The sequence below is a fragment of the Crocodylus porosus genome, unplaced genomic scaffold, assembly GCF_001723895.1.
Source record: "Crocodylus porosus isolate Cpor-Errol unplaced genomic scaffold, CroPor_comp1, whole genome shotgun sequence".
Classification (NCBI taxonomy): domain Eukaryota; kingdom Metazoa; phylum Chordata; order Crocodylia; family Crocodylidae; genus Crocodylus; species Crocodylus porosus.
In genome coordinates this window covers 5,129,278-5,155,468 of record NW_017728937.1, presented here as the reverse complement: position 1 = coordinate 5,155,468, position 26,191 = coordinate 5,129,278, and the positions used below count along the sequence as shown (strand labels likewise).

Genomic DNA, 26,191 nt, shown 5'->3' with positions numbered 1-26,191 from the left:
GCCGCCATTGCCAGGCTGGGAGAACGGGCGGGGGATGGGCCTGGGCGATTTGGAGATTCAGCCGAATCGATTTGGGGCAGTGACGTGAATCACCGAACTGAATCATTGTCCCCTGAATTGGCTGAGTCTGCATCTGAAGCAAATACTAGCTGCTTTGCACAGGCCTACTTATGACACAATTGGTTCCTGAAAAACCACATCTTGAGTCGAAACGTTGTAACTCGGAACTGCTTTTCCCATAGGAAACAATGTTATAATGAGCGATTGGTTCTTGAACCAAGGCCCGATACCCTATTTTCATGAAAAATACCCCAGAAGTTTGTACTTGATCAATTATAGATGAGTAATATAGCTACATTAATCTATTTATATTGTAATTAGTAATCGTATTGATTTGGAAGGACTTCTTTGAGGTGACTTTGCTGGACCTTTTTGAGTCTTCTCAGGAGTCTTGGCTGCAGGTTTTTCTGGAGTCTTGGCTGCTTTCTTAAAGGAAGTGTCCAAGGAAGTTTGGACAGCCGTTCTCCACGGAGATGGGCGATGCAGTGAACTCGTTCACTGGCGTGGTGTGACATTGGATCAAGCGTTGTACAGTCAAAACTGATGTCAGAAAGTTGAAACAAGGTGCCAATTTTATAAACATTATAAGTGCGAAACATTGTAACTCAAAGCATTGTAAGCTGAGGACCGCCCGTATTAGCCTGGGTTTGCGGGGTGGGGTGGAGGGATGCTGGGTTTTGCCTGAGGAAAAGAATTGGATGGATTTTGAGTGATAGAGTTGAAGGATGGCCTACTAGAAAGTTAGTGGCTGGACTTGGGGGCGGGGGGCGGGGCAAGGAGGAGGAACGTCAGAGCTATGGCTGATGGAAGGGGTATGTTGTTAAAAGTTTCTGGCTGTATCTCTTGCAGATGGTGGTTACACAAGCATCATCAAACCCCACAGGTAGTCACATTTCCAGGGCTGTTTTGTTCCTATTAGAAATGCAGCCCACAGATCATGAGGATCAGAGCTGAAATCCACTTAGCTCTTTACAGGGCAGACTGCATGGTTCACAGCCCGTCCCTCTGTATTGGCCTCAGGGTAGGACCTAAGATATGTTTCTTCCTTCTCACCTTTATCAGGGATCCACAAAGGGGGCGGGAAACAACTTTGTTCTCTGTTATGCTGCTTTATAATGGCCAGTAGCCTGAAAGGGTCATAGTATATATTTTTATATGTTTTACTACTAGGCATTCTTCTCTACGGTGGAAAACTCTCTCTCTCTTTTTACAGGAAGAGGACTTTTAAACATATTTTCCAGTGATGGGACCTTCCAGCCAGCTACCTGTACCAGGGTTAGCAGCACTGAGAGTACTAGACTAGACCAGGCTTTTGTCCTCATCAGTGTCAGAGAACTAGTAAAATCATGACAGGCTGAATGGAGGTCCAGCCACTGACAGCAGATGCGTGTTACCTTAGAGAGTTTAATATTTTGTTTCTTTTGTATAACTTCACTGTATAACTCCACTGGTTGGTGATGAATGCTAGAGGGAAGGGAATCTGTATTAAGCATTCAGCATCTCATCTCCAACCTGCTCTCCCCGCCGCCTCAATTAAGGTGCAAGCGCTCACACCAGATGTCTTCAAGCCCCCTCCAGCAAAACTGGAAACCAGGAGGCTCAATGTTTCTGTCCCTTAGAAGGTACAAACTCACTTTCTCAGTGATTATTCCAGGCTTTTTAACACGGGCAAGCTATTGCAAGAACGTGAGCATTAGTTCTGGCTGCTCGAGGACAGCCTGTCCGGCTGTTAGCAAAGCACCTGCTGTGCAAAGACAGATAATGAGAGAGGCAATTTGACTAGCCTGCAAAATGGCCTTTTTTAACTACTTATCACCACAGGAAGCCAGAGTCCCTCCCAGCAGTGAGGTTGCTCAAGAGCTGGTTGGAAAGATGAGAATGACGATACAGAAAAATACAGCTTTAAGGTGTCGGGGAGAAACTAACATCGGGATTAAAATAAAACCCAGCAAAGCATCTGACAGCACCACCTCAGTCAGCATGGGGTAGTCTCAGCATACTTGTTTCCTCTGCATGGCTGGTTCCTCCTTGCTTTCAGCAATAAAGCCCAAGTATCTCATGCCTTACTTAATCGCTCTTCCCTCTTTGATTCTGCTCTTATTGCTAACAGTCTGCCTTTGTAATTGTCAGACACATTGTCCCTCCCAGTTAGGGAACAAGCAGTGTTCCCTAACTTTCACAGCTGAGAAAACCAATGCACGGTGGCCCAACTGAATGTGGCTCACTTTTTTTCAGGAGCACTGAGCACCTGCAGCTCTTAGAGAACTGGGGCTACTCAGCACCACTGAAAAATCAGAATAGTACAAATTGCCTCTCAGAGCAAAGCAGTGCCTGAGCTGGGATTAGAGCTGAGACATTCTCAGCTGCTCACCTTGAGCCAGATCAACCAGGTTCCCTCTCCTCAAGCCTGCTCCAGGTGGGGCTGGCTGAATCTGAGCTTGCATTTTTTTTTCCTGTGTGATAGCATCCTGAGCTTCTCCTTCCGGGATGCAGAACAGCCAGTCTGGAAGGGCAGTAGAGCAGCTGGTTGCATATTGTGGGTAAAGTTTGACCCAGGGTGCACATCACTCAGTGGTGGTTTGAAGAGAGGAGGAGCCCCAGTGCAGCTGGATGCTACTGGGACAAATTCTGGCTGGAGCCATGTCTACAATGCTCAGAACTCAAGTGACAACAGACACCTGGGTGAGCCTGTACAGCCCTCTCAAATTTGCTGTTTTTTCATTGTGTGTGCATGCACAGAAAGAGAGAACATATCCCATTAGTCTTGGTGCTGACATGCTCTAGGATTTTTTTCCCCAGTTGGTTGGTTGGCTGGCTTTCAGAGGGAACTGCAGGAAATGAAAACCATCAGGAAGCAGGTGGTTTGCCCTGTGGCCTCAGTGCAAAGGTCAACCAACACAGATTACAGTGGAACCTGTGCTCTAACCTATGTCTCTGTGAAGGTATGCTAGTTCAGATTTAAGGCACCAGGATAGAGGTTTTGCAGCATGTATGGTAAGGGGATAAAGCTAAAACCCAGGTAAGAGACCAAGGTAAGCATGCGATACAACACTCATTGCCCAGAATTGCTTCTAAGAATCCCTTTGAGAAAAGATGCCTGTATTTCCTGCTTTGTCCACACAGCTTCTGTCCTGGCCCAGGACTTGGAAGCCATCAGGGGCCAGGTGGGACATGGCCAGAACATCTTAATTCAGAAGGTGAGCACCAATTGTTTACAAGTCCCTCACTCAGGCTCATCCCACTGGCATGTTAACAGGTAAACCATCTTCTTTAAAAATGATTAACTCATGCCAATGAGGTCCCCTAATTATGCTATCTTTAAAACTCCACTGAAGTGGTCCACGCTAGTCTCTGGCAGGGCTGGTGAGGTACTTCAAAGGCCTGGCTTGTAAAGTCACAGTTTCCGATTCCCATATGTAGTGGGTCGCTTAACCACCAGTTTGCTAAATGTCATTTTGGGCTAAGTGGGCACCATTCACTTCTAAACGTCAGGCCACAACAGCATTGCTGGCTCAGTGCTCAGGAAAGCAGGACAAAATTATATCCCCTGCCATGCCACCACCTCCCAACAGGTCCTCCCAGAATGGTTCAGGAAGGGAGGGCGGATGTTGTGTGACAACCTTATACCCTTTCCTGATGCATTTCACTGTGGTTGTTGAGAGACATGAGAGAATGGAGTGAATGGACTAGCTTGGCATGGCAGTGTCTCTGCATTCCTCTTTCCAGTTCTCCACACTGCAATCTCCCCAGGTGCCCAGTCTGAATTCCCACTATGGTTTATAGCACTGGGCAACTCAACTGTATAACAAGTGGCACAACAAGTGGCAGAGAAGGATGTTGTCCTGGATTGCACTGGGGGTCCTTCCCCATGTGGAAAGAAACTGGAAAAACGAAGGAACATAACAAGAAATAAAACTTTAATGAACTATACAAAACCCCCCAACATAACCAGTCCTCGCCCAAGGCTGGATCTCCTCTCCATGCTGCCATGTTGGCTCCTGGCACTGGCAGCATTAACAAAAGAAGTGTAACACTTTGCGGAAGAAGTTCCTGAACTCAGCATTGAAGATAGTGTAGATGATGGGGTTCAGAGCACTGTTGACGTAGCCCAGCCACGTGACAATGCTGGTGACTTTAGTGGGGATGGTGCAGGTTGTACATATTGCTCCTGTGATGTGGACCACAAAGAAGGGTGTCCAGCAGAAGAGGAAAACACCTGTGAAAGAGAAAGGGCAGAATTGGCAAATGCACCAGGTACAAGTGGCAACTTAGGGAGGAAGTGAGACTGAGGTGTTGAGCCTGCATGTGCAACTGTGAAGGCAGCACAGGTAACATCCTTTAGAGGCAATGAGCTAAGGCAGATGGTACGCTTCTCTTCCCAGGTCTGTCACTGATCTACTGTAACTTCTCCCTGCTCCTCCTTTCTTCACCTGTTGCTCAGTTCACTTGTCTCTTTAGCCCAGCACTGTGTCTATATTAAAAGCATCATCAGACAAAAATCCACCCTCTGTTGGGACTAGAACCCAGTCTCTACATCCTGTACAGCAGTGCTCTCACCACAGGGCTAAACGGCCCAAATCAAGCTGCATGTAACTTGCATTCCAAGCTACCTCAGGCTTGTCTCAAACTTGAATATCACACAGCCTACACATCTGCTCAAACCACTGTGCTACAGAAGCTATAGTCTCTCCCTGTTACTTAATGCATATTTATACAAAGCTGAACAATTAAGACAAAAGAATCTTCTGTATTTTCATGCATATAAGAAAGACCAGCTGCTGAAAAACATGGTATGCATTTTAAGCATGAAAATACAGTAACAGCAGCTTCTACAGCTTGAGCCTGTGTGGGGAGGAGGGTGAAGGAGACAAAGTAATACTGCATGTCCTGCGCAGGGGTGGGAACATAAGTGAACCTGCCAGTTGCAGCCACTTCCCCTTTCCCCCAGCAGAGACTCCTGCTGCAGGAGCTGTGTTTTTAGAGCAAAATAGAACCCTGGGTGCTGGGGCAGCGGTTCCTACTGAATTAGCTGGTAGGCTGATTTCACAGATACCGCTGGCTAGGTTAGGGCCCTCAGCTGACCTGGCAAGTGCTGCTGGCTACCCACCCAACTCAGCTAGAGAAGAGAAGAGAGGTAAGCAGTTTGGTTCAGCCAGCTGACCAGGAGCAAATGTGCTCCCAGTCAACTGGGCAGCAGGGGGTGGGAGACTGCTGCCTACAGCTGGGGCAGGCTCTGCCATGGGAGCTCAGGCCAGGACAATGCCCCCCTGCCCTGGCAGCAGGGAGCTCCCAGCCCACACTGAGCAATAGCAGGGCCAGGGCTGGAAGCTCCTAGCTGCCAGGGCAGGGGGACATTTTCCCTGCCCAGGCTCTGATGGCAGAGCCCGCCTCAGCAGCAAGAGCCTAGAGCTCCTCCTGGCTGCTGCAGGGGCCAGTTGCAGGGCCACAGGGAGTGGGAGCAATCTGCTGTTGAAGCAGAAAATCTTCTCCTGTGTCCCTGCACATGTAGAGCCATGCTTCGGAGACTTTAGTCGCAGAGTAATTTACTCGCGAGTAAACTGCTCCCGGATTACTTGCATGTGTACACCCACTCAAATCTAGGATTGCTGCACCCCATGCAGATGAACTGCACCCTAAAGTAAGGGCAGGTAGCACCACTCAGTTCCCCTCTGGTCTGTGCAAGAAAGCAATGACATAGCTCAGGACACTGAGCTCCAGGAAAGAGTTCATGGCTATGAATCCTAACTCCCCATGCAAGATAGAAAATAATGAAAGGGGGGGCCTGAGCCTATTGGCTACATGAGGCAGCTTCCTGCTCAGTGGTCTGGCTTTCATGGAGCCCTTTCTGAGGCATGTGTGAAAGGCAGGTGTTGCAATGCAGCACTTAAGGCCCCGTCATAGATATGGCTCTGTCTCCATCTGTGCCTCCACACCTCTGCTGTAAAATGGAGACAGAGCTACCATACCTTCCGGTGAGCTGTGTCTCCATTACTGTCTAGGATGCTCGCATACAGCTACGACAGGATCCCCACATGTATATTTCTAATTGAAGATCTCACTTGGAGCCAGTCCCAAGGCCTCCTCTAAAAAAAATGGAATCCTGCAATATGGATAACCCGTACTGGACTGGTCTGGACTTTCAGAGCTCTGACCTTCCATGTACAGTCTAAAGGCAGTGATTTTCAACCACAGTGCCACAGCATCCTGGGGTGCTGAGAGCGTCTTTTAAAGGGATCCGTGGTGTGCTGCGCACACTTATTAGCACTGCTAGGTGTGCTCACACCTACATATGATTCACAAGGTAAACACAGAGATTTCAACCAGGAATCTGTAGCGTCAAAAATGTTCCGATTTGCTGTGGTCTTGCTGCGCTCTTCGCAATAGAAGATTTGCTGTTATTTTCCACGGTCGAAAAAATGAGTGAATGCTAAGAGTTGGCATATTCCAAGTGGGGTCTTGGGTCTAAAGGTCCAAGGGCAAAACGGACTACCAACTTCTTCAGTCTGACCTACTACACTGTAGAAAGTTGTCCTACTGGATTAGAGGTCTTAGCAGCTCCCTGCTGTTAGCTAGAGGGCATGTCAGCAGGACAGTACCTTTGCTCCTCAGTGCTGGGCTCCAGGGGTAGCATTTGGTCCCTTTTCAGTAATGCCCCCAAAACCTGTGCATTTGGCCTCACAAATTAGTAAGCAGCCCTCCAATGAGTCCCACTACAAGCTATGTGAGGCCATTAGCTCTATGAGGATTCACAGATTCCAGGGACCAGAAGGCTGCAGGCTGCACCCGTGTCAAACCCACCAGCTCAGGGTTTTGCTATGGCTAGGCTTTTCCATGGCCAGGCAGCCACAATTTAAGCACCTGCCCTGATGAAAGACTGTCGCACCTTCCTCCTTAAGCTGTTCCAAGGATTAGTTATCTTTGCTGGTAAAGGTTGTATTTAATTCCCATTTGAACTAGACTAACTCCCAGTCACTGTGTCTCATTACACCTTTAGCTACTAAACTAAAGGCTTCGAAGAGTCTCACAGCTAGCTATAGCAGGACAATGGAACTGACTGAGGCATGAACCAAACATAGGACTGAGACGCGAGTAATTCTGGACAGGAAAGCTCCTCACTAGAAGGCCATGTGGCCAGAGCAGTTTGGCTCAGTCATGGCTTCTCACTGGCAATGAGCCATAGCAGTTCAACCAGGGCAGCTAGTGACCCTATTTCTCTTTTTAGGTGCAAGAAACATTGAATTGCCCACCCCCATGGCCAAATCTCCAACCCTGCAAGGGAAAGTCCCAACTTTTGGCAAGAGCCCAGAGCTGCTGCTGACATGGGCAACACTGCGAGTTTGGCCAGGCACAGCAGATTTAGCTGCTCTGCTTCCGCAATTTAGAGGTAGCAGGTCTGGGGAGACCCACTTCCCCACTCTATGGCAGCTGTTTGGTGCCATGTTATAGCTAGTGCAGAAACTGCAGAGAGGACAGGACTCTGTCATAATCAGTTGCCTGGGATGGATGTTTATCTACCACATACTGAGGTCAATGTGAACTCTGTCTGATAAAATAAGTGTCTTAAATATTTCCACCCTCACTGCTTTGGCAAGCCTGGCTGTCTGGAGACAAAAGCAGAGAACTGGTGCCATATGGGTTCCTCCCTCCATCCTCAGTAGATCTGCTGTCCTGGGAATGCTATGCTTTGGATGTACAGGAAGCCTCTATCCCCTCCTTGGGTGCAAGGCTAGCAAGAAAACAGTTGCCAAGCTGGAATGGAAGAGTGTGGCAAGGTCCCAATTTGTATGAATCACATCAGACCATTCCCAGAATGGTGGTATCAGAAGCAGATACAAGAGACCTACATTTTACCTGTTCCTAAATCAAGTTGTCTTTGATGCAGTCCAATATTAATCCTGGCTAAGGGACTGGGTGGGAAGAAGCATTGTAACTAGGAGGAAGAGAGCAGCGAGTCCTGCTGGGCCCAGATTTCCAAACTGCATGCCAGCTCCTATTACAAGTGCCTAAACATGCCTACACTCAAGTCCAGATTTGCAAGATCACCTAGATCCTGCTTAAGCACCAAAAATTAGAGACACCTTTCTACCTACACCCAGAACCCAGCAGGAACCCAGCAATACCCACATCCCAAGCCCTTTTGGAAAATCTGGCCCCCAGTGTGACACCACCACCACCCTCCCCCTCCAGCACCTATATAAACAGGACCACCCACTCACCAACTACAACTGGTAGCACCTTCATAGCCTTTCTCTCACGGCCATTGATCTTGGCCTGTTTCTGTTTGTGTCCTGGGTGGGTGTATTTGAGGTGAGGGTAAGAGACAGTTTGAATGCCATTGTTCATCATGTACCCCTTGGGCAAAGAGCACTCAGAGTGGTTGTACAGGTTGCGCTCCTCCAGCCTGATGTCCATGTGATTCCTCTCAAAGAGGGGTGATGGGCAGTACAACGTCCTGTTGCCTGCACACATGCTGCTCCGCAGCTTGGCCTTCCTAGCCTCCTCCCAGCGCTTGAGTCCCTGGAACATGGCACAGTAGAGAACCAGCATGACTGGGCAGGGGATGAAGAAGGAGCAGATAGAGGAGTAAATGATGTAATTGTTGTCCTCCAGGCGACATGAGGTGGGGTCTCGGTTGGGGACATTGTTGAGGCCAAAGATGACCGGCGAAGCCACGGCAAAAGCAAAGATCCACGTGGTGGAGATGAGAATGATCTGGCGCAGGTCGATTTGCCGCCGGTTATAGTTCAGTGGGACGGAGACAGCAATAAACCTGTGACAGGTAAAACAGGGATCAGATCCAGTGGCCTGCCCCTGTACCCACAGGGGAGCTGGTTGAACAGTTTTGTAGGGCCAGACCCCCTTTCACCCAGGCTGTGGGCAGCGTTACACTATCCATCCCCCAAGTATTTTAGAGACCATTACACCCAGCTTCCATGAGAGATATTCACTGCTGTCACCCTAACATGCCTCTGCCCAGTGGAACACAGTCTCAAGTTGGCCATACCAGCATTAGCCCTGCAGGGTACCTACGTGGTGTGCCTGTGTTAGGAGTCTGCACCATGGTCACTGCATCAACACTGTTACCGGTCATGAATCATCTTAATTTGTAGGAGACAAATCCAGGTCCTCTCCTCTGCCCATGACTGGGTGTAAACCCTTTGGAGTAAGATCTGTTAATCGATTGTCATGTTGGGTGTTGGGGATAGGGAAGGGAAACTGTCAGATACTTATCTGGGTGATGGTCACTCCACTTTCTAAAGCAACTAACCCTTCAGGTTTTCCCTGACTCACTCTCTGCCCCAGTCTCCTTCTAGAAATGCATCATCTCTTCCAAGGCTACCCTTCCCTCGAACTGGCTGGCTATTTTAGATATATCTGTGCCAACAAAATGCCCTAAGAATAGATCACATACTGCCCCAATGTACTGGTTCCAGATTTGCCTCCCTGCTGAAAAACCTAACAAGGGAAGAGAGATGTTGCCCTTCCTTCACCCTAAAAATTGTGTAGGACCCCAACAAATTGCCTTTAATTTGCCTAGAGTACTATATTTACTCACATACTGCATGCCCCCAGATAAGACATGGACCTTGTTTTGGGAAGGCAGAATGAAGACAAAAAGATTTTTCCCTTTTAACCAAATTGTTCAGAATTCTCTTTCTTGTTTAAGACGTGCACCCCAATTTTTAATCACTAATTTTACTGAAAAAGGCCAGAGTGGTACATGAATAAATAAGGTAAGAGATCTTCCATTTTACTCCCAATCTGAGTTCCCACCACAGTAGTGCAATGCACTCCCATGGTCGACTTTGTACAAACACATGGCCCATGTGTTTCTTCCCTTCTTGGAATTGTGGTGTTCCTGGAGCTGCAGACTGGAGCATGAGGTGCTTCCTAATGAGGGACACTGCACACATGCGAGATGGATGCAGATTAGTCTTTATCATAAACCAGTCTCATATGAGCCCATTAAGCTCCTTTTTTCCTTGCTTAATGTTCCAGAAAACTGCTGGCTCCTAACCCAGTTGATTCCCTGAGGCAGATGATGTATGTTACATTTAAGGGATTACAGAAGACCTTGGCCATGGAATAGTTCCCAGTGTAGCTAATAAATGCATGGACAGACATATTAATCCTCAAGTCTGTAGCCCTCTTACACTCTGGACGTGCCATGGCTGGCTGACTGACTGAAATGCAAATCAAATGAGTGCTTGGGGCTTTAATTACATTCTTTAGTGAGAGACTCATGTACTCCTGTTCCAAGGCAGTGGTGGAGCTCGCATCCTGGAACACTTGGAACTGCAAAGCAAAAAAGCCAATAGAGGTCTACAGAGCATCCTCTACTGATCTAGTGACAGCTACCCACCTGCTTCCTGTGCCTGGCTAATGAATTCCTCCTCCAAAATCTAACTCAGCCTCCTGGAAAGGGAAATGGGCCTTGAGAACAAGTAGCTTTTATGGGGCAGAAATAATGCTGCGTTCCTAATCACCACCTCAGCCTGCAAGAGTGGGTTCTGCTCAGCTTATTTGAAAGCAACAGGAGCCACAGAGGAAAACAGCAAGGAAAACTCTGAAACTGAAACACTAGGCGGGAGTAGGCTAGGAAAGCAGCTATGCTCACAGACCCTACACACAAATCATGCATCTGGCAGCTGCTTGATGGTCTAGGTAAAAATGTGGTTGATGGTCTCTGTCCATTTCATACTGGGCAGGTGTACAGAGCACACCTGTAAGCAATCCTAGCAGAGAGATCAAGACTGAGTGGGCTCAGAGGCTTAATGCTCCTCTTGCCCTTCTTCCTCTGAGCCAGGAATTAGAAGCCACAATTCTGGAGCCTAAGTGACCAAAAGGGTAATTCTAGACGTTTCATTTACTGAGATCCACTGAGGCCCAGATCTCATCAACCAAAGGGCTGGCTCCGCCTTCAGTGTCATAACATATGGCTATTACTCCTGTCCATTTCAATAAAAATAGTAGCTCAGAGAGAAGCGTGGCACACTGAGTTTTAGGGCTTCAGGGGCAGGAAGGGCTCAGTTCCCACAGAAATGGAGGTCAGAGCAAGGGGAAAACCAGAGCTAATGGAGGAGGGATTTCCCTCAGGGGGGAATGGGTGCATAGCAGTGAGGAACATAGCTGCCCTGAGGTGGAGCTCATGGATGCAGACCTGGGAATGTCCCATCATCCGGGTGCTGAATTCCCATAGGAGGGTGGAGGCCGTGAACCTGGGCATCAAGCCTAGAGGACGGTGGGGAGCAGGCAGGGGAGCAGTGGGGTGTGCTTACCGATCCACACTGATTGCACAGAGGTTGAAGATGGAGGCTGTGCACAGCATCACATCCATGGTCATGAGGGCGTCGCACAGCACAGTGCTCAAGGACCACACTCCTCCCTGGAACTGAAGGCAGAAAAAGTCAATACATGCTACTATCTCACGCTGTACAGGCCCTGGAAGGGGCACACATGTTATCTGGAGGGGATGGCGGGGGGTATCCCAGAACTTTAAGTGTAACTTCTTTGCATGTCAATAACTGACTCCCAGAGACAGTCACAAAATCTAGGATTGTCCTAGAATAAAAAAAGCCCTGAAGTAGAGTAATCCCGCTCAGTCATCATTATAATCCCCTATGGAGATGACGTCCACACAGGTGGATTATTCACACCTTGTAGCTCATAGCTTTGTTATCCCTTAAGTTTCTAGCCCAACCGAAGGCTGAGGCCAGGGTAAGGTTGTATGACCCAGGGAACATATAACTCCATGGTTCTCAAACTTTTTAGATGCCAGCTCTTCCTTTTCACTCAGTTTTTGACTACAGAAAGATAATAGAGCAAATCTTATGTTGCAAAGAAGATGGAAAACCCACAACAGGTTGGCATGTTTTTAATACTGTGGATTCCTATGTGAAATCTCTGGGTTTAATCTTACGAATCATGTTTGCATACCTAACATGGTGTAATACCCCACAACATTCTCAAAAGGATCTCAAGCCATCCCAGGGTACTATGGCACCATGGCCATGAATCGCTCAACGCTCAGCACATATAAACCCCAGCAGAAGTGAGATATAGCACAACACATCCAGTGCTGATAAGGTGGCAGCAGTAGGAGAATCATTTTTTCCATCTGCAACCTTAAACACTTAGAACTCATGCATGAGTGCAGCCAACCAGAAACCCTGCAGAGGTATTGGTTTAATTGATGGAACTGATTAAATCAGAGAAGTGTTCCTGGGTAACTTGCAGGTCCTGATCTCTTGCACATGTTTTCACTTGCTTCCAGTAAAAACATCCCATTTGTAAGTAATTGCGTAGGTAATTTCTTATTCATTATTAAGCAACTATTTCACTGTCATAGAGCATGAAAAGCAAAACTCTGGGGAGTATATCAAAGTAATTCTAGTTTAGGGAATATTATACCTCTTGGTGTAAATCACAGCCACCAGACCTGGCACAAGCAAAGCAAAGAGGCCATTAGCAATTTTTTTATTCCAGACTGTCCCCACATTTGGTTATAACTGATTAGATGGAGCTCCTTTTGCAGTGTCTATAACCCCACATAATGTAGCCACAATGGTTGGACTGTCAATAGCAGAAAATGTTTATAGGAAATGGGTATCTTTCAAAGGCTACCATGTTACAAAGTGTAGGTAGGAATATTGTGTTTTCAGGGCCTTGAACAAGGTGGCATAAGATCACACTTAGGTGCTCAAATCCATTTGGGTGCATAGCAGGTGGAATAGGATTTGTCCCTGAGTGTGATCCTGTTTCACCCACATCCACAAAACAACTGAGGTACCTACATTTATTTGCCTCCATTCGGGCCTGACAAGATCCCTCACTGACCAGAGCTGGGCTACTGTATATGCTCAGAAGCAAGCTGGACCTAGTAACCTAAATGGACAGCTCCCACCTCAGCTCTCTTATGAGCCATTTCCACCTGGGAAGCACATACAAAGCTGAAAGGAAATGCAGAAGAAACTGAGAGCAAGCATGTTACAGCCAAGTCCTGTCTCCACCATAACTAGGAATCAAGCCATCTGAGCTCAATCCTTTCTAATGCACTGGCATAGCCATATGGGCTGCAGCAGCTGAGAATGTAGCCACGATCCCAGGGTCTTGTCTGCACAGACAAGTCACCACTGTCTCTACACCAGTCTGATATGGCGTTTATGCACATACACAGGAGTTTGGGGGTGGGAGGGGAGGCTCTAATTAGTGTGGCCCCAAGAGCTGCTCTAATTGAAGCACTCAGAGCATCTCATATCCGTGTCCCTGAGCTTAAAAATGGCAGTGGGGTTACTTTAACTAAAGCTCATTCGACAAGCTTTAAAGTCCCCCCACTGCTATTTTTAAGTGCTGTGATGCTGATAAATGAGACGCTAGAGTCTGCTGGAGTGCAGTAATTACCACGCTCTAGCAGGCTCAACTTGGGGCTGGGCCGGATGATCTTGCGAGGTCCCTTCCAGCCCTAATGTCTATGCAATCTAAGACAGCCTACTCCCACACGCTATCATTACAGCCTTGCTGCTCACGTATGGGGCCCCAGAGGTGCTGCAGTTCACACCTCCCATTGCTGCAGTCTCTGAAGCACAGGATGGTGATGAGGCTTTTGGGCTCCCCTGAGCATGCTCCATAAGAGCAGAAAAAAGTTCCTCTGTGCAGGACAACCTAGCATTTGGCACCAGAGGAAGGGTGAGCAGGCTGCAGAGTCCCCTCCCCATAGGTGTCACAGTGAAGGACGCATGTTTGAGGAAGAATTCCTCTTTGGACACAGAGGGGTGAAGGGGAAGCACAGGCCAAGCTGCTCCAGCTAAAAGGTCCAGGTGCAAAGATTCAAAGGGATGCCCACACTGCAAAACTAGCAAGGAGCTGTCTGCCCGCTTCTGCAGAAAGCAACTCTCAATGGCTTCCCAGAGCTACCAGCTGCCCTAATATCCCTCTCTCAGCCAAACACTTGGAAAAAGAGACTCCATGGTGCTTTGGTCCGATGAGGAGAAGAGCTGGAACTCAGCATTGTCAGTGCGCCGATGACACCACAGCCCCCAAAAACCTACTCCCCTCCCTCCAGTCACACACATACACACAGAACAGCACCCCACTGGCAGAGAAATCACTCCCCCAAACTACCACAATCATCATGGTGATGGTGACAGGCACCGGCTGAGACGAGAGCCCTGGTGTGGTAGGAACTATACAGATACGCTCCTGTCCCAGAAGTGCATGGTTTAACTAGAAGAGACCGACCGAGGCAATAATCATTGTCTCTGCTTTTCAATTAGGGAAGAAGTGAAGCAGAAAGGAATTCAATCCTGGGTCAGACAGGAAGCCTGCAGCAGAGGTGGATGTTCAACCACGTCTAGCAGTTTCCTCACAAGGCATCCTTGTCTGGAAGCTCTTGTGTGGAATGGCGCCTCTTTGGCATAACCCCATCTTCTACCAGCCAGGAGTCACAGATGAAGCAATAGTACCTCAAAGTCCAGACTACAACCAAAGCTGCTCACTGATCTAAAAGAGCTGGTGTAGCCCCATCAGGCCTTTGGGCATTGCTTGGGAGGAAACAAATAGGGAAAACCAGTGCAGCTTTAGTGTCACGCAAGGGCAGCCAGAGGACTCTGGGTGAACCAAGGCTGGTAGTCAGCCACAGCCTTCCCGATTCACAGCTGGGGGTGGCTTCAGACAGGCCTGTGTGTGGGAACACTGTTAGGAATAAGAGCTGTCCTGTGAGCCTGTCAGACCACTTCTCATGAGTGCAACACCACCATCTCATCTCCCACACAAGTACAACACAAACCGTGGGGCTGGAGAAGACTCAACACAGTCTTTCACACCACTAGGTAGACTGAAAAACGGAGTATCATGAAGCTTCCTGCATCTGGTGGAACGAGAGACCTCTGTAGCTCCAGTTTAGCACTGCTAAATTTTACACTGGCTTTGTACACCAAGGTAAAAGTGACACCCGTGTTCAGAGCAAACAGGTGATTGGTAGGGCTATGCGAAATGACTGTGTTTTGTTCAGTTTTGGATACATCCGTTTTGGAGGATAGTAATTTGTTTCGAATTACTGTCTGGTTTTGTTTCTGCCAAATCTCCAAATCTGTTTCCACTGGGCTGCAAAGGAAGCTTTGCACAGCCCTACCCAGCCAGGCAGGACGGGGCCATAGGTGGCTCATCCGGGGGAGCAGGAGGGCCGCTGCCTTCCACGTGGGTGAGGAGATCCCTGCACGAATCTCTGATCCCCATCACGCTGGGTCGCGGGGCAGGGAAACAGCACAGAGTGGCGAGCAAGCCTGCTGGTTCCTGGTTGCATGACTCAGCTCTGTAGGCAGCAAAGATCTGCGCCGGGGTCACCTCACCACTGCTGTCCACCCCGCACTGCCCCAGCGACGTGGGACTGCGTGAGCCGGGCAGTGGTAGCGAGGAGACCCTGGCACGGATCTCTGCTCCCTGCAGAGTCAGGTTGTGCAGCAGGGCAGTGCTGGTCCCTCCTGTGCGACCTTGCTCTGCAGGGATTACCCAGCCCCTGGTTCAATTCCCCAGCTCTCTGATCATCCCCCTGCAGCTTTTCCCAGAGGGTGCAGGCCCCCAGGTCTGCATGCTGGGTTTCAGCAGGCTGCTGCTGCAGGCTGGGACCAGTGGCAGCACCACAGTCTTCCTGGCACTTCGCGTGGGCTACACCAACCAAGTGACTGCCACTGGCCTCAGCCTGCAGCAGCAGCCTGCTGAAACCCTGTGCAAGAGGGAAGAACTGGGGAAATGACCAGAGAGCTGGGGAGCTAGATGTCAATATCAGAGCAGTCCTTCCCCCACTCTTTCCCCTCCCTCTTAGTTTGTTTCCTTGTAAGCCCGGCTCTGAAACGTTTCGGAGCCTTCTGTTTCGATTTGGATTTGGTGTTTCGGGCACCAAAACACCTCCAAAACAAAACGGCTTCCGAAATGTCACACAGCCCTAGTGACCATCTCTTTTGACATAGCTCAGAAAGGAGGTGCTATTCCTGTGTCTCACCAATAGGTGGCAGAGAAGCTAACTATAAACTTAACACTGAGCAAGGGGCAAGCCCAGGGATGAAAATGAATAGAGCTGTAGACACACAACCCATACATTGCTGTAGGTTACACTGGTGTGTGGTTACTCCTGCCTTTCCAAGGGGCAACTCTGCTCTGAAATAGAGCAACCTATACTAGCAGAGGGCTGCATATTCATAGATGTTAGGGTCAGAAAGGACCTCAGTAGGTCATGGAGTCCGACCCCCTGCAAAGGCTGAAGAGAAGGGCCATGTAGGCCCTTGCCTCTGACCATCTGAGCGGCCCTCCTCTGAACCCTCTCAAGAGCCTCCGCATCCCTCTTGACATGTGGTGCCCAAAACTGGATGCAGTACTCCAACTGCGGCCTGACCATAGAGGGAAAGTATCACCTCCCTGGACCTGTTCGTCATACATCTTTAACGCATGGTAAAGTGTGGTTAGCCTTGTTGATCACTTCGTCACACTGATGACTCATGTTCACCTTGGAGTCAACTATGACTCCAAGATCCCTTTCTGCTGCTGTGCTGCTGAGAAGGTCACCCCCCAGCCTGTAAGTGTGTTGGTGGTTCTTTTTTGCCTGGGTGCAGCACTTTGCACTTGTCTTTGTTGAACTGCATCCTATTCCATTCTGCCCATTTTTCCAACTTGTCCAGATCCACCTGGATCTGTTCCCTACCCTCTGGTGTGTTAACTTTGCCCCATAATTTGGTATCATCTGTGAATTTGGACAGGGAGCTTTCCACACCTTCATCCAAATCTTTGATGAAGACAGTGAATAGCACTGGTCCAAGGACAAAGCCTTGTGGGACTCCACTGCCCACATCTTTCCAGGTTGATATCGACCCATCCACCAGCACTCCCTGTGTGTGACCCCTAAGCCCATTTGCCACCCACCTGACTGTGTAATCATCTACATCACCGCCTGTCAGTTTATTTAGGAGAACAGAATGAGATCTCATGTGTCTATTCCACATTTCCTCCAGGTGTCAATGTGTTGCATGTGTGTGTCCCATCACAAAGTTCACTGTGCTGGGCAGGGGGAGAGAGGTCTTTTGGACAAGACTTTAGAAGCTGAAGTCTTGGGAGGCCAGTTACATGTCCTACAACAGTTGATTTACTGGAGCAGGCAGGGAATGTCTAGCACTTTTGGGCAAAATTTCCTCCTCTCCTGCATGGCAGTTTGCTGCAAGGGCAGGTAATTGCATCAGTGGCTACACACATAAAGGCTGAATAGTTATTTGGGATCTGGTCTACATCAATGTATACTCTGCGCAAGTGGAAATTAATCTCTTAATCTCTTTACATGTGTAAATATATCACTCACACTCCTGGCGAGTGTGATCACAGGGTCTCTGAGCTGCCCCCAGTGGTTGCTATGGAACTATCCTGATTTGCAGCAGATGAGGATCTGGCCTGCTAACTAATTCCTAACCTTGGTGTGAATGCATGTTTCAAACAAACCATTATAAAAATCAACTCAAGTAGACTCCTGCGTCTCAGTGAGACTTGTATGACACCGCAAGAGAAGGTTGAGAGGCTATCTTGTGGCTGCCTACAATACAAACTCATTGTGGGGGGCAGCAGGGAATAGGAGACAGACTGTTTACCAGGGCTCTCCTCAGGGTTACCAGAAATAATGGCCACAAACTGAAGGAGAATAGATTTAGATTGGACATAAGGAAGAAATTCTTTATGGTAAGGGTTGACAAAATATGGAACAGGCTTCCAAGGGAGGTGGTGCTTTCCCCTACCCCAGAGGTGTTCAAGAGAAGATCAGACAGGTATCTGGCTGGGGTTACTTAACCCCAGAGCTCTGTCCTGCCTGGTGCAGGGGGTCAGACCTGATGATCTACCAGGTCCCTTCCAACTCTAGAAATCTATGAAATCTGTGACGCTGGTTATTACACAACAATGACATTCAGTGCCACAGAACAGGCACGTTCTGTCCTTTCACATCCACAAACACTCTCTTGTATTGGGGAAAAAAATAAAAATAAAAAAAGATCGGGGAGGACCACCCAAGACACACTGGTGCATCTTGGTTAAATTAAGTGTGTTCTTCCTGATCAGGTTTCCATCTGACCTCTCTCAGTTTCTTTTAAAAGACACAGCAGAGTCTCAATAACTAAGATACCACCAAGTTCTTTGGGTGTCATTGCCATTCCTAAATCTCAAAACACTTTAAAACCAGGTAACTATCATTAACCCACATGAAGAAACTGAAGTAGGCACAGATTGGCAAAAGTGACCTGAGCTAGCTCTCCCTAGCCCTGGACTTGCCCAACTTAGTATATTGAAGATGTTTTAGCCCTGGTGCATCTACTCGAACATTGTTTTCAAGTATCAGCAGCCCTTGAAAACAGAACTTCATCTGAATAGGCAAATATGCACATTCAGCTATGACTGGACCATGCTTATCTTACTATTCATTCAATAGATGAGAAGATTGCAGACTTGCCCATACCATCCTGAGCTCCTACTACCCTCTGAAACTCAGGGGACAGTGGCTAGAGGGGGTCTTTGTCACCACTACTGTGCTTCCTATGCCTTTTACCAAGCAATAAAGGGGGACTGTTCTGGTAAGGGGCACCGGCCACTTTTATAGATATCAACATAGGACTGGAGGAGACCTCCTGGATCAGTGTGTGTGGTCCCCTGCATTTGCAGGTCCTCATTAACTAAAAGAACCTCTAAAGTCATGCCTTCAACCACTCCCCTACAACTACAAAGTAGAGTTACCCAAGAAAATCAAGGACAACCCAGGACCTGCACAAAGATTTTTTGCTGCCCTAGGCAAATAAAATTTTGCCACCCTTCCCTGTAACATACCTGGGACCTGGTGAGGGCAGGTGCCAAAGAGAGCCCTGCAGTGGTGGCTAGGTAGCACTGGAGGTGCCTGATCACTTCTGCACATGCCCAGACTCCTGACATGGTCTCCAATGAGCATGTGCAGGGGGCCCACCATTTTTGCCACCCCCCTTAATTTGCCAGCCTAGGCAGCCACCTATGTTGCCTGGCTGGTTTAACCTGAGAGCACCCTATAACCAGAGGTGTAACAGCCAAAGTCTTCTCCCTGGGCAGCACGGGCCAGGCCAGTAGGAGTGGATGAAGCGACTGGGTTTCAGAGGCAGTGGCAGCTGCTGCCATTCATGTGGCCCCTCAAAGGCTAGTGCCCTGGTCACCCACTGCAGCTTATGCTACTGTCTATAAGCTGCCACAGGTGAAAGTAGAGATGAGGGTAGAGCCAGTGCCCTAATTAGGGAAGAAAATGGGAGCTCTTGGTTGGGCTGGGGGTGGGGGATTTGCTAGGGGTATATAGCTCTGCTGAATTCATTGAGGCCAGCGAGTTGCCCCTGCTGTCTCCCACCATCCTTTCAACTGCACTGTGTAAGTTGGGTAAAGGAGAAATTAGAGTCCTGTTCAGTTGTCATAATAGTGCTTAGGAGTCCTGGTAGTAGAGCAGGACCCCACTGGGCAAACTCAGGACAGAGAGATGGCTCCTGCCCCAAGCAGCTTAACTAGAAGAGTCTGCTCCCTCTCACAGTGGAATAGAAGCAGCACTTCTATGCCCCTTGCCCCTCCACATGGCATCTGCCTTAGGGCAAGCTTGTGCACTTGCCTCACATCAACAAGTTCAACTTACCCCTTTGCGCAGCAGTGCTTGAGTTTCAGCCTCAACAGGTTTATCTCAACTTGAGTGAAGTTAGGCTGCCAACCAATTCTGGTACTAGCCATTTACCTGCCGCATGTCCCAGAACTGCATCCCTACTCTCTTATCTTTCTTGCAACAGAATGTGTGGGTATGCACGCAGGTGGTGTAGGTGGCCAAATCATGGGTGTGGATGCAGGTTGCCAAACAGCAACAGATCACCAAGTACAGTCTGAGAGTGTCCCATGCCTTTGGTGTCATTTCAGTGGAAAACAAAATCGCACACAACCTCCCACCAGCTCTTCTGGGATTAAGAACCCATTACCCCTGGAGATCCAACAGAAAACAGAGGTTTAAAGGCCAGGTGTGATAATTTTGATCTAGTCTGACCTTCTGTGTGACATATTTCACCCAGAATATCTTGCATAAAGCCTATAACCTCTGGTTGGCACTGGGTATTTCTCCTCCTTAGAGATATGTCCTATATTACTGTAAAGATTTCTAAGGAATCCACCATGTTCCTAGCAAAGCTGCTACAGTGGCTAATTCCCCTCACTTAAGAAGCAAATCTTTAAATTTCATTTGAACTTGTCAAGATTCAGCTTCCAGCAACAGGCTATTGCTATTGTTATGCCTTTGCCTTATAGATGGAAGAATCACCTACTAGCAAAATACTTCCCATGCAGGTACTTCTAGGCTGTGATCCACTTTCTCTTGGATAAACAGACTGATTTATCTAGGGCCTTACCCTATAGACAGAGGAAAGTCAGTCCTCCGGCTCTTTTCTACACTTACTGCAATTTATTAACATCCTTTTCAAAAGAAGGATGCCGCCAGAAGCAGGCATCATATTCCAACATTAGTCCTGCTCCTGCCACATGCTGCAGTATGTATGTTTGACTGGCTAGTGCACTGCTTTTAATATTTTTATCTTTAAATATAAGGTTGCTTTTCACAAACCAAATTCCTCATTGCAATGAATTGTGATGTTAGCGGTGTTTAAATATGATATAGACCAGGGGCAGGCAATTATTTTGGGCGGAGGGCTGCTTACTGAGTTTTGGCAAGCCATCGAGGGCCACATGACAGGCAGCCAGGGGCAGATAAATATTACATTTTCTAAATTTTTCAGGGACCCCACAAGCTGAATAGAATGGCTTAGCAGGCCACATCTTGCCCATGGGCCGCATTTTGCCCACCCCGATATAGATCAAAATCTCAAGCAGTTATCCCAATACTCTGTACATCAAAGATTTCTGTAACATGCAGCCCAGATCCAGTGGATACTTGGGTTCAATTTGGACTGCTCTAAGTTAGAGACTTCATGGCATGTGTCGATTAAATATATTTAAGTAATTAAACAATTCCCATTAAATAACAAAAATGAAGCACAACATTCTATGTTGGATCAAATGAAGTGTATCAACTTAACCCAAACCCACATCTGTCCCTCCTGTTCCCCTCCTTCAGTTTTCACCGAAAAAACCTGAACCTATTTTTCCACCGTTGGTTCTTTCGGGCCACTCTACCAGACAACAGGAAGCCACAAAAGGTAGGCAATCATATGAAAGAGATCTTATATATTAGCAACAAACATGGCTGGTAGGCAACAGCTCTTCCAAGCATTATTTTTCGTTTTAATACTCCATTCTAGTACTCCATCTGTAAGCATGTGATAGAAGGTTTGGTATGACAGCCTATGAAGTGTTTTCTTACAGCTGCAGGGCCAGATCAAGGAGCATATATATTATTTGCATGCTTGTCAGTGGAAATTGTGGTTCCAAATGTTTCCAGGAAGAAGCAAACATTGTATCCCTGTCATTTTGTGAAAAAAGTATGTCTCACTTGGTAGACAGTGGGCACACCTACACAGTCTATTAAAGCAAAGCAAACTGGTGCTTATTGCACCAGAGTTTATTGCTCCTCAGTATCACGTTTGCACGTGCACCTGGGAGCACAGCATGCTGAGCTAGGTTGGAGCAGCTCCGGCTGGCAGAGGGCCAGGGGGAGGTATCAGTCTATCAGCCTAGGACTGCTCCAACCCAGCTCAATGTGCTGCAGAGAGGCTGGCTGGGGCACAAAGGTGCTCCAGTGCAGGACTAGCAGGCAGGCAGCCCCCACACTGAAGCAGCCTCATGCCTCAGCCAGCCAGGTCAGCATCTACACGTATTGCTGCACACAAAGAAACTCTGCACCAGGGTAGTACTTGTATTTACAGGTACTAACCTGCTGCAAAGTTTATTAGTTTTCTGCAGCCTAATAGGAGATTTAGAAATGCCAACATGAGACTTTTACTGCAGAGCTAAATGATTTACTTCACAGCAAACATCTTGTGTAGATGTGCCCAGTCACTTCTAAATAACTACAGGACTTCTAAATAACTATCCAATTAGATAGTTGGAGTTAATTTTTAAAAAAATAAAATTAAAATACCCATGAACATCAAACCCATACTTTCCTCAGATGGGAAGTTTTTACTCAAGCAGTTGTTTTTAATAAACCTGGGGGGAGTTGCCCTCTTTTACCTTTACTATGAGATTGCTACTTTGCAGAGACAGGTTGTGATGTTACTTTTTTCTATCTCCTCTTATCTGGACAATATTTGTTGTGGATGATTAACTCTTGCTGTTCCTACTAGTCTAGCTATGGTGCTAAGGATTCTTGCCAGTCTTGCTAATTTACCTATTTACCAGTTGTCTAGGGAAACGCCCAGACCCTATTCTTCATTATGGTGGCTCCAAATCTTCAGTATTTAGAGATGCCTTGGCTTTGAAAGCTTTATGCTTTCTCTTCATTCTGGGATCTACCTAGCATTTGAAAAAACAAATAAACAAAACCCCTCAACACATATTGTGGTTAAAGGAGAGAGCTAGGAGTCTGGCATTCACTTAATTCTCTCTCTACCTGTGCTACTTCATCTCTGTGATCTGGGGCAGTTCAATCTGTGCCTCAGTTTACATACATAAAATGGGAACAACCTTTCAGAGCTTTATAGTTTTAACTAAAGCACCGTGGAGTGTAATATACTTTTAAATCTCCAGTGACAAATGGTGCTAGCTTTCAAACCCTGGTAGGGCACTGACAGGTTCTGTCCCGTGTCAAATGCACTATCAGTGTTGAACAGATAAGTGATCATGATAATTCATGAGTCTGAATGACAGTCACAAAGAAGAAAGAAGAAGGGTTTTGATGAGCTTTTCCTATTTTAGCATCTTAGAAGAGCCTTCCTAGGAATTTGTTTTGCAATGCAAATTCTCTCCTTTTAGGTTGTTCGAGTGAGAAACAACTAACAAAAGAAATGTGTCAGCAGATGCAAAACCCTAAGAAGGTTAGCAACCACATCCTGGTTGGGCCAAATAACGTCGTAAAAGTAAGAAGTGCTCTACAGGCACTTTGGCCAATGTTCCCTCCCTTCCAGTAAATGCCAGCTCCACCAAGGTCCGCAAGACAATGTTGGCGTGAGGTCAGAATTGGGATTACAGTGTTTTGAAGGCACCTGCTCTCTTTATTATTGCTATTTGCTTCCAGTAGTGCACGTAAGTAGCTGGGCTGCCGTAGGAACTGGAACTGGGTGGTTATTGGCTTTTCTGTCCCATGAAACCTTGATGTTTCTGAATTTGTTTTGTACTGGATGAGACCAAGATTTTTCAAAAGTTTGTTTTGCTAAAAAACCAGCCTGCTCACAGAATAAATCAAGTCAGGACATTTCCTTGGCAGGTGGGAGATTCAGGTTCAAGCCCTCTCTCTATCTCAGTCAGACCAACATCTTGACTCCGGGTCACCTGTGTCCCAAGGACATTAATTATTCTGCAGTGGTGTGTTGCCTTCTCTTACTCATTTTCACCAGAAATTCCATCCTGGACCTAGGAAACCCTTTCTGCCAAAAGAGAGATTCATCTAACGTGGTACAGTTAGCTAAAAAGTTTGGATCTCAGCAAATCATCTTTCTAATACAGTGGTGCTTAGCCTTTTGGCCCCACAGTCCCAACCCAATTTGTGGGCCAGATTGGGCGCTGGGGTCTAGCACCACCATTTCTGTCCTGTGCACCAGGACTGGATCCTAGGGGGCCAGTGCCATCCCCTCCCAGCCACCCACACCAAGATTGGGCCCTGGGCCCTGGCACTGCTTGGCCCTGCATGCTGGGATTGGGGACCAGATCCAGTGCATAGGGCCTGGGGCTCCCTATGGGTCCAGAGGTTTGGCAGCAGGGGAGCAGTGCCACTGTTTTCCCGCCACCAATTTTCTGGACCCATGAGAAACCCCAAGGGCTAGATGATATAGTGCCATGGACTGGATCTGCCCCTCAGGCTGAAGGTTGGGCACCCTGTTCTAATGTATAAAGTTTGTTTGGAAGATTGCCAGTCAGCTCCAGTGCAAAGCCAAAGCAATACATCCTTTCCCTGGTCTTCCTCCTGATCGGGAAGCGTCCGTGTTTTCAGATGTTCTCAGGACCTGTTGGCTTGTCCACAAAGGTAATAAGCCATATTCAGACTCAAGTTTGGAAAGTGTTATTAACTGTTTGGCTAATGTCAACAAAGGAGGGTTTGTGTGAGTAATGAGAGTCATTTACCTCATTCAGTGTCACCCAAGTACCACTTGGTAACCTCTGAATGCTTCCTATTTCAGGTAAACCAACAGCATTTTAAAACCCAGAGCAATTGGGAGAAGAAAGATAGTCCAGGCTTATATAACAGATTTCCTGAAAGTGTTGATAACAGGCATTGTGACTATCTATGTGTCGCCTTATAATGCAAGAGCGACCCATCACAAGGCTGAGGAATATAAGACTCCCTCTTAATGCTAGAATTACCCCTGGAATATTTCAGTTTAGGGCACCATTACTAGGAAGAAGTTGACAGACCAGAGGAAGTTGACCCAAGCAATGACAGGAGAGTTGAAGAGATCAACTCAGTGTCTGAAGGAAGACAGAGCTAAATATTTATGAGGAAAGAGAAAAGGAGCTAAATTTGCAGAGTCTGGCTATGAGACAAAAGAGAAGTGTGTGTGACATGCTAAGAATATATAAATGTTTGGAAGAGAGAGAGAGGCATTATTTAGGGTGATTAGCAAAGAGATGGGATGAAGCTAAGAAAGAAAATAATTCAGGCTAGATACCTGAAAAAGTTTCTTGACATTGAGAGACAAGGTTTTTTGGATAAATCCAATATATTATTAGATCAACTAAAATGGCTGGAAAAATTCTTCTTTGCAAGTTTTTGGGTGCAAACACCCTTTGCCAGCCTGAGAAAGCATCTGCAGTTGGTCCGTGCTCTTCCTGGATGGAATAGAAGCCAGAGGCCAATATGCATGCAAGAAAGCCAGGCAGTGAAAATGTAAATTCAGACAGTTAATGATGCATTCGTGCATATAACAGTCCCTCAAGAGAACAGGTGGAAGCTCCATTTCATGGGATACTTAAGCCAATATGGACTGAACAAAATGCTCAGTGTAAGAAAGTAAGGCATTGCACCCTCTTAGGGACAGGGCAGGTATCCGGAAGAAGGATAGAGGAGGGGTGGGCTATCCAGCCCACAGGGCCCCTAAAAAAAAAAAATGTAGAAAATTAAAATTTCTCTGCCCTTGGTTCCTGTCAAAAATGACGGGAACCAGGGGCAGTAGGACCAAGGGGAAGCTTGCCAGGCTTGAACAACAGCGGGGCCTGCCCCGTCCCCCAGCCAGAAGCCCCAGCTGCGGTTTCTGGGATGGGAGCACGTGGCTGCCCTGCGCTGGAACAGCAGATAAGTGTGTGTGTTGGGGGGGGACCCCGGGCAGGGAAGGAGCACAGGGGCAGAGGGGAAGCAGCCCTTCCCCTGCCCATGCCTGGTGCCCCACACCGCAGCAGCTTGCAGCCTGCACAGGGCTGCCTGTGCCCACTCCGGTGCTGGGCACCGGGCATGGGGTGGGGAAGGGGTTGCTTACCCACCGTGCTCAGCTTTTCCCCGAGCTCCTTTCCTGCACAGAGAAAAGCGGCCCCTCACCTGCCGGATGGCCAGCGCCCTGCGCTGCAGGGGTACGCAGCCCATGCGAGGCTATCTGGAGCAGGTGGCAGTGTGGTGGGCTGCAAGCAGCTGCTGTGCAGGGAGAAGTGCCGGCCACAGGGTGGGTTTTATAGTTAGTAGGGTCAGAAGGAACCTGAGCAGATCAAGTCTGACCCCCTGCCATGGCAGGAAAGAGTACTGGGGTAAAACGACCCCAGCAAGGTGACTGTCTAGCCTTGTCTTAAAGACCCCCACGGTAGGAGCCAGCACCACTTCTCTTGGAAGTTGGTTTCAGATCCTAGCTGTCCTGACTGTGAAGTAGCGCCTCCTGATGTCTTACCCTCTGCCAGCTTGTGACTGTTATTTCTTGTCACTCCTGGCAGTGCTTGGGGGAACAGGGACTCCCCCAATGCCTGCTGGTCCCCTCTAACTGGTTTGTAACAGGCCACTAGATCCCCGCTCAGCCTTCTCTTGTGGAGGCTGAAC

At 47.8% G+C, this 26,191-nt stretch overlaps 1 protein-coding gene across 1 annotated transcript in view; it reads right to left on the bottom strand.

The window, feature by feature from the left end:
- Positions 1-3,958: 3,958 nt before the first annotated feature.
- The window catches only part of DRD4 (dopamine receptor D4), a 46,470-nt gene continuing 24,237 nt past the window's right edge, over positions 3,959-26,191 (bottom strand). The window contains exons 2-4 of the mRNA XM_019547309.1: positions 11,340-11,452; positions 8,277-8,830; positions 3,959-4,276 (exon numbers count right to left, since the gene is read on the bottom strand). Of these exons, the coding sequence (XP_019402854.1) occupies positions 4,074-4,276; positions 8,277-8,830; positions 11,340-11,452 (870 nt within the window). The 3' untranslated portion in view covers positions 3,959-4,073. The remainder of the gene's footprint in view (positions 4,277-8,276; positions 8,831-11,339; positions 11,453-26,191) is intronic.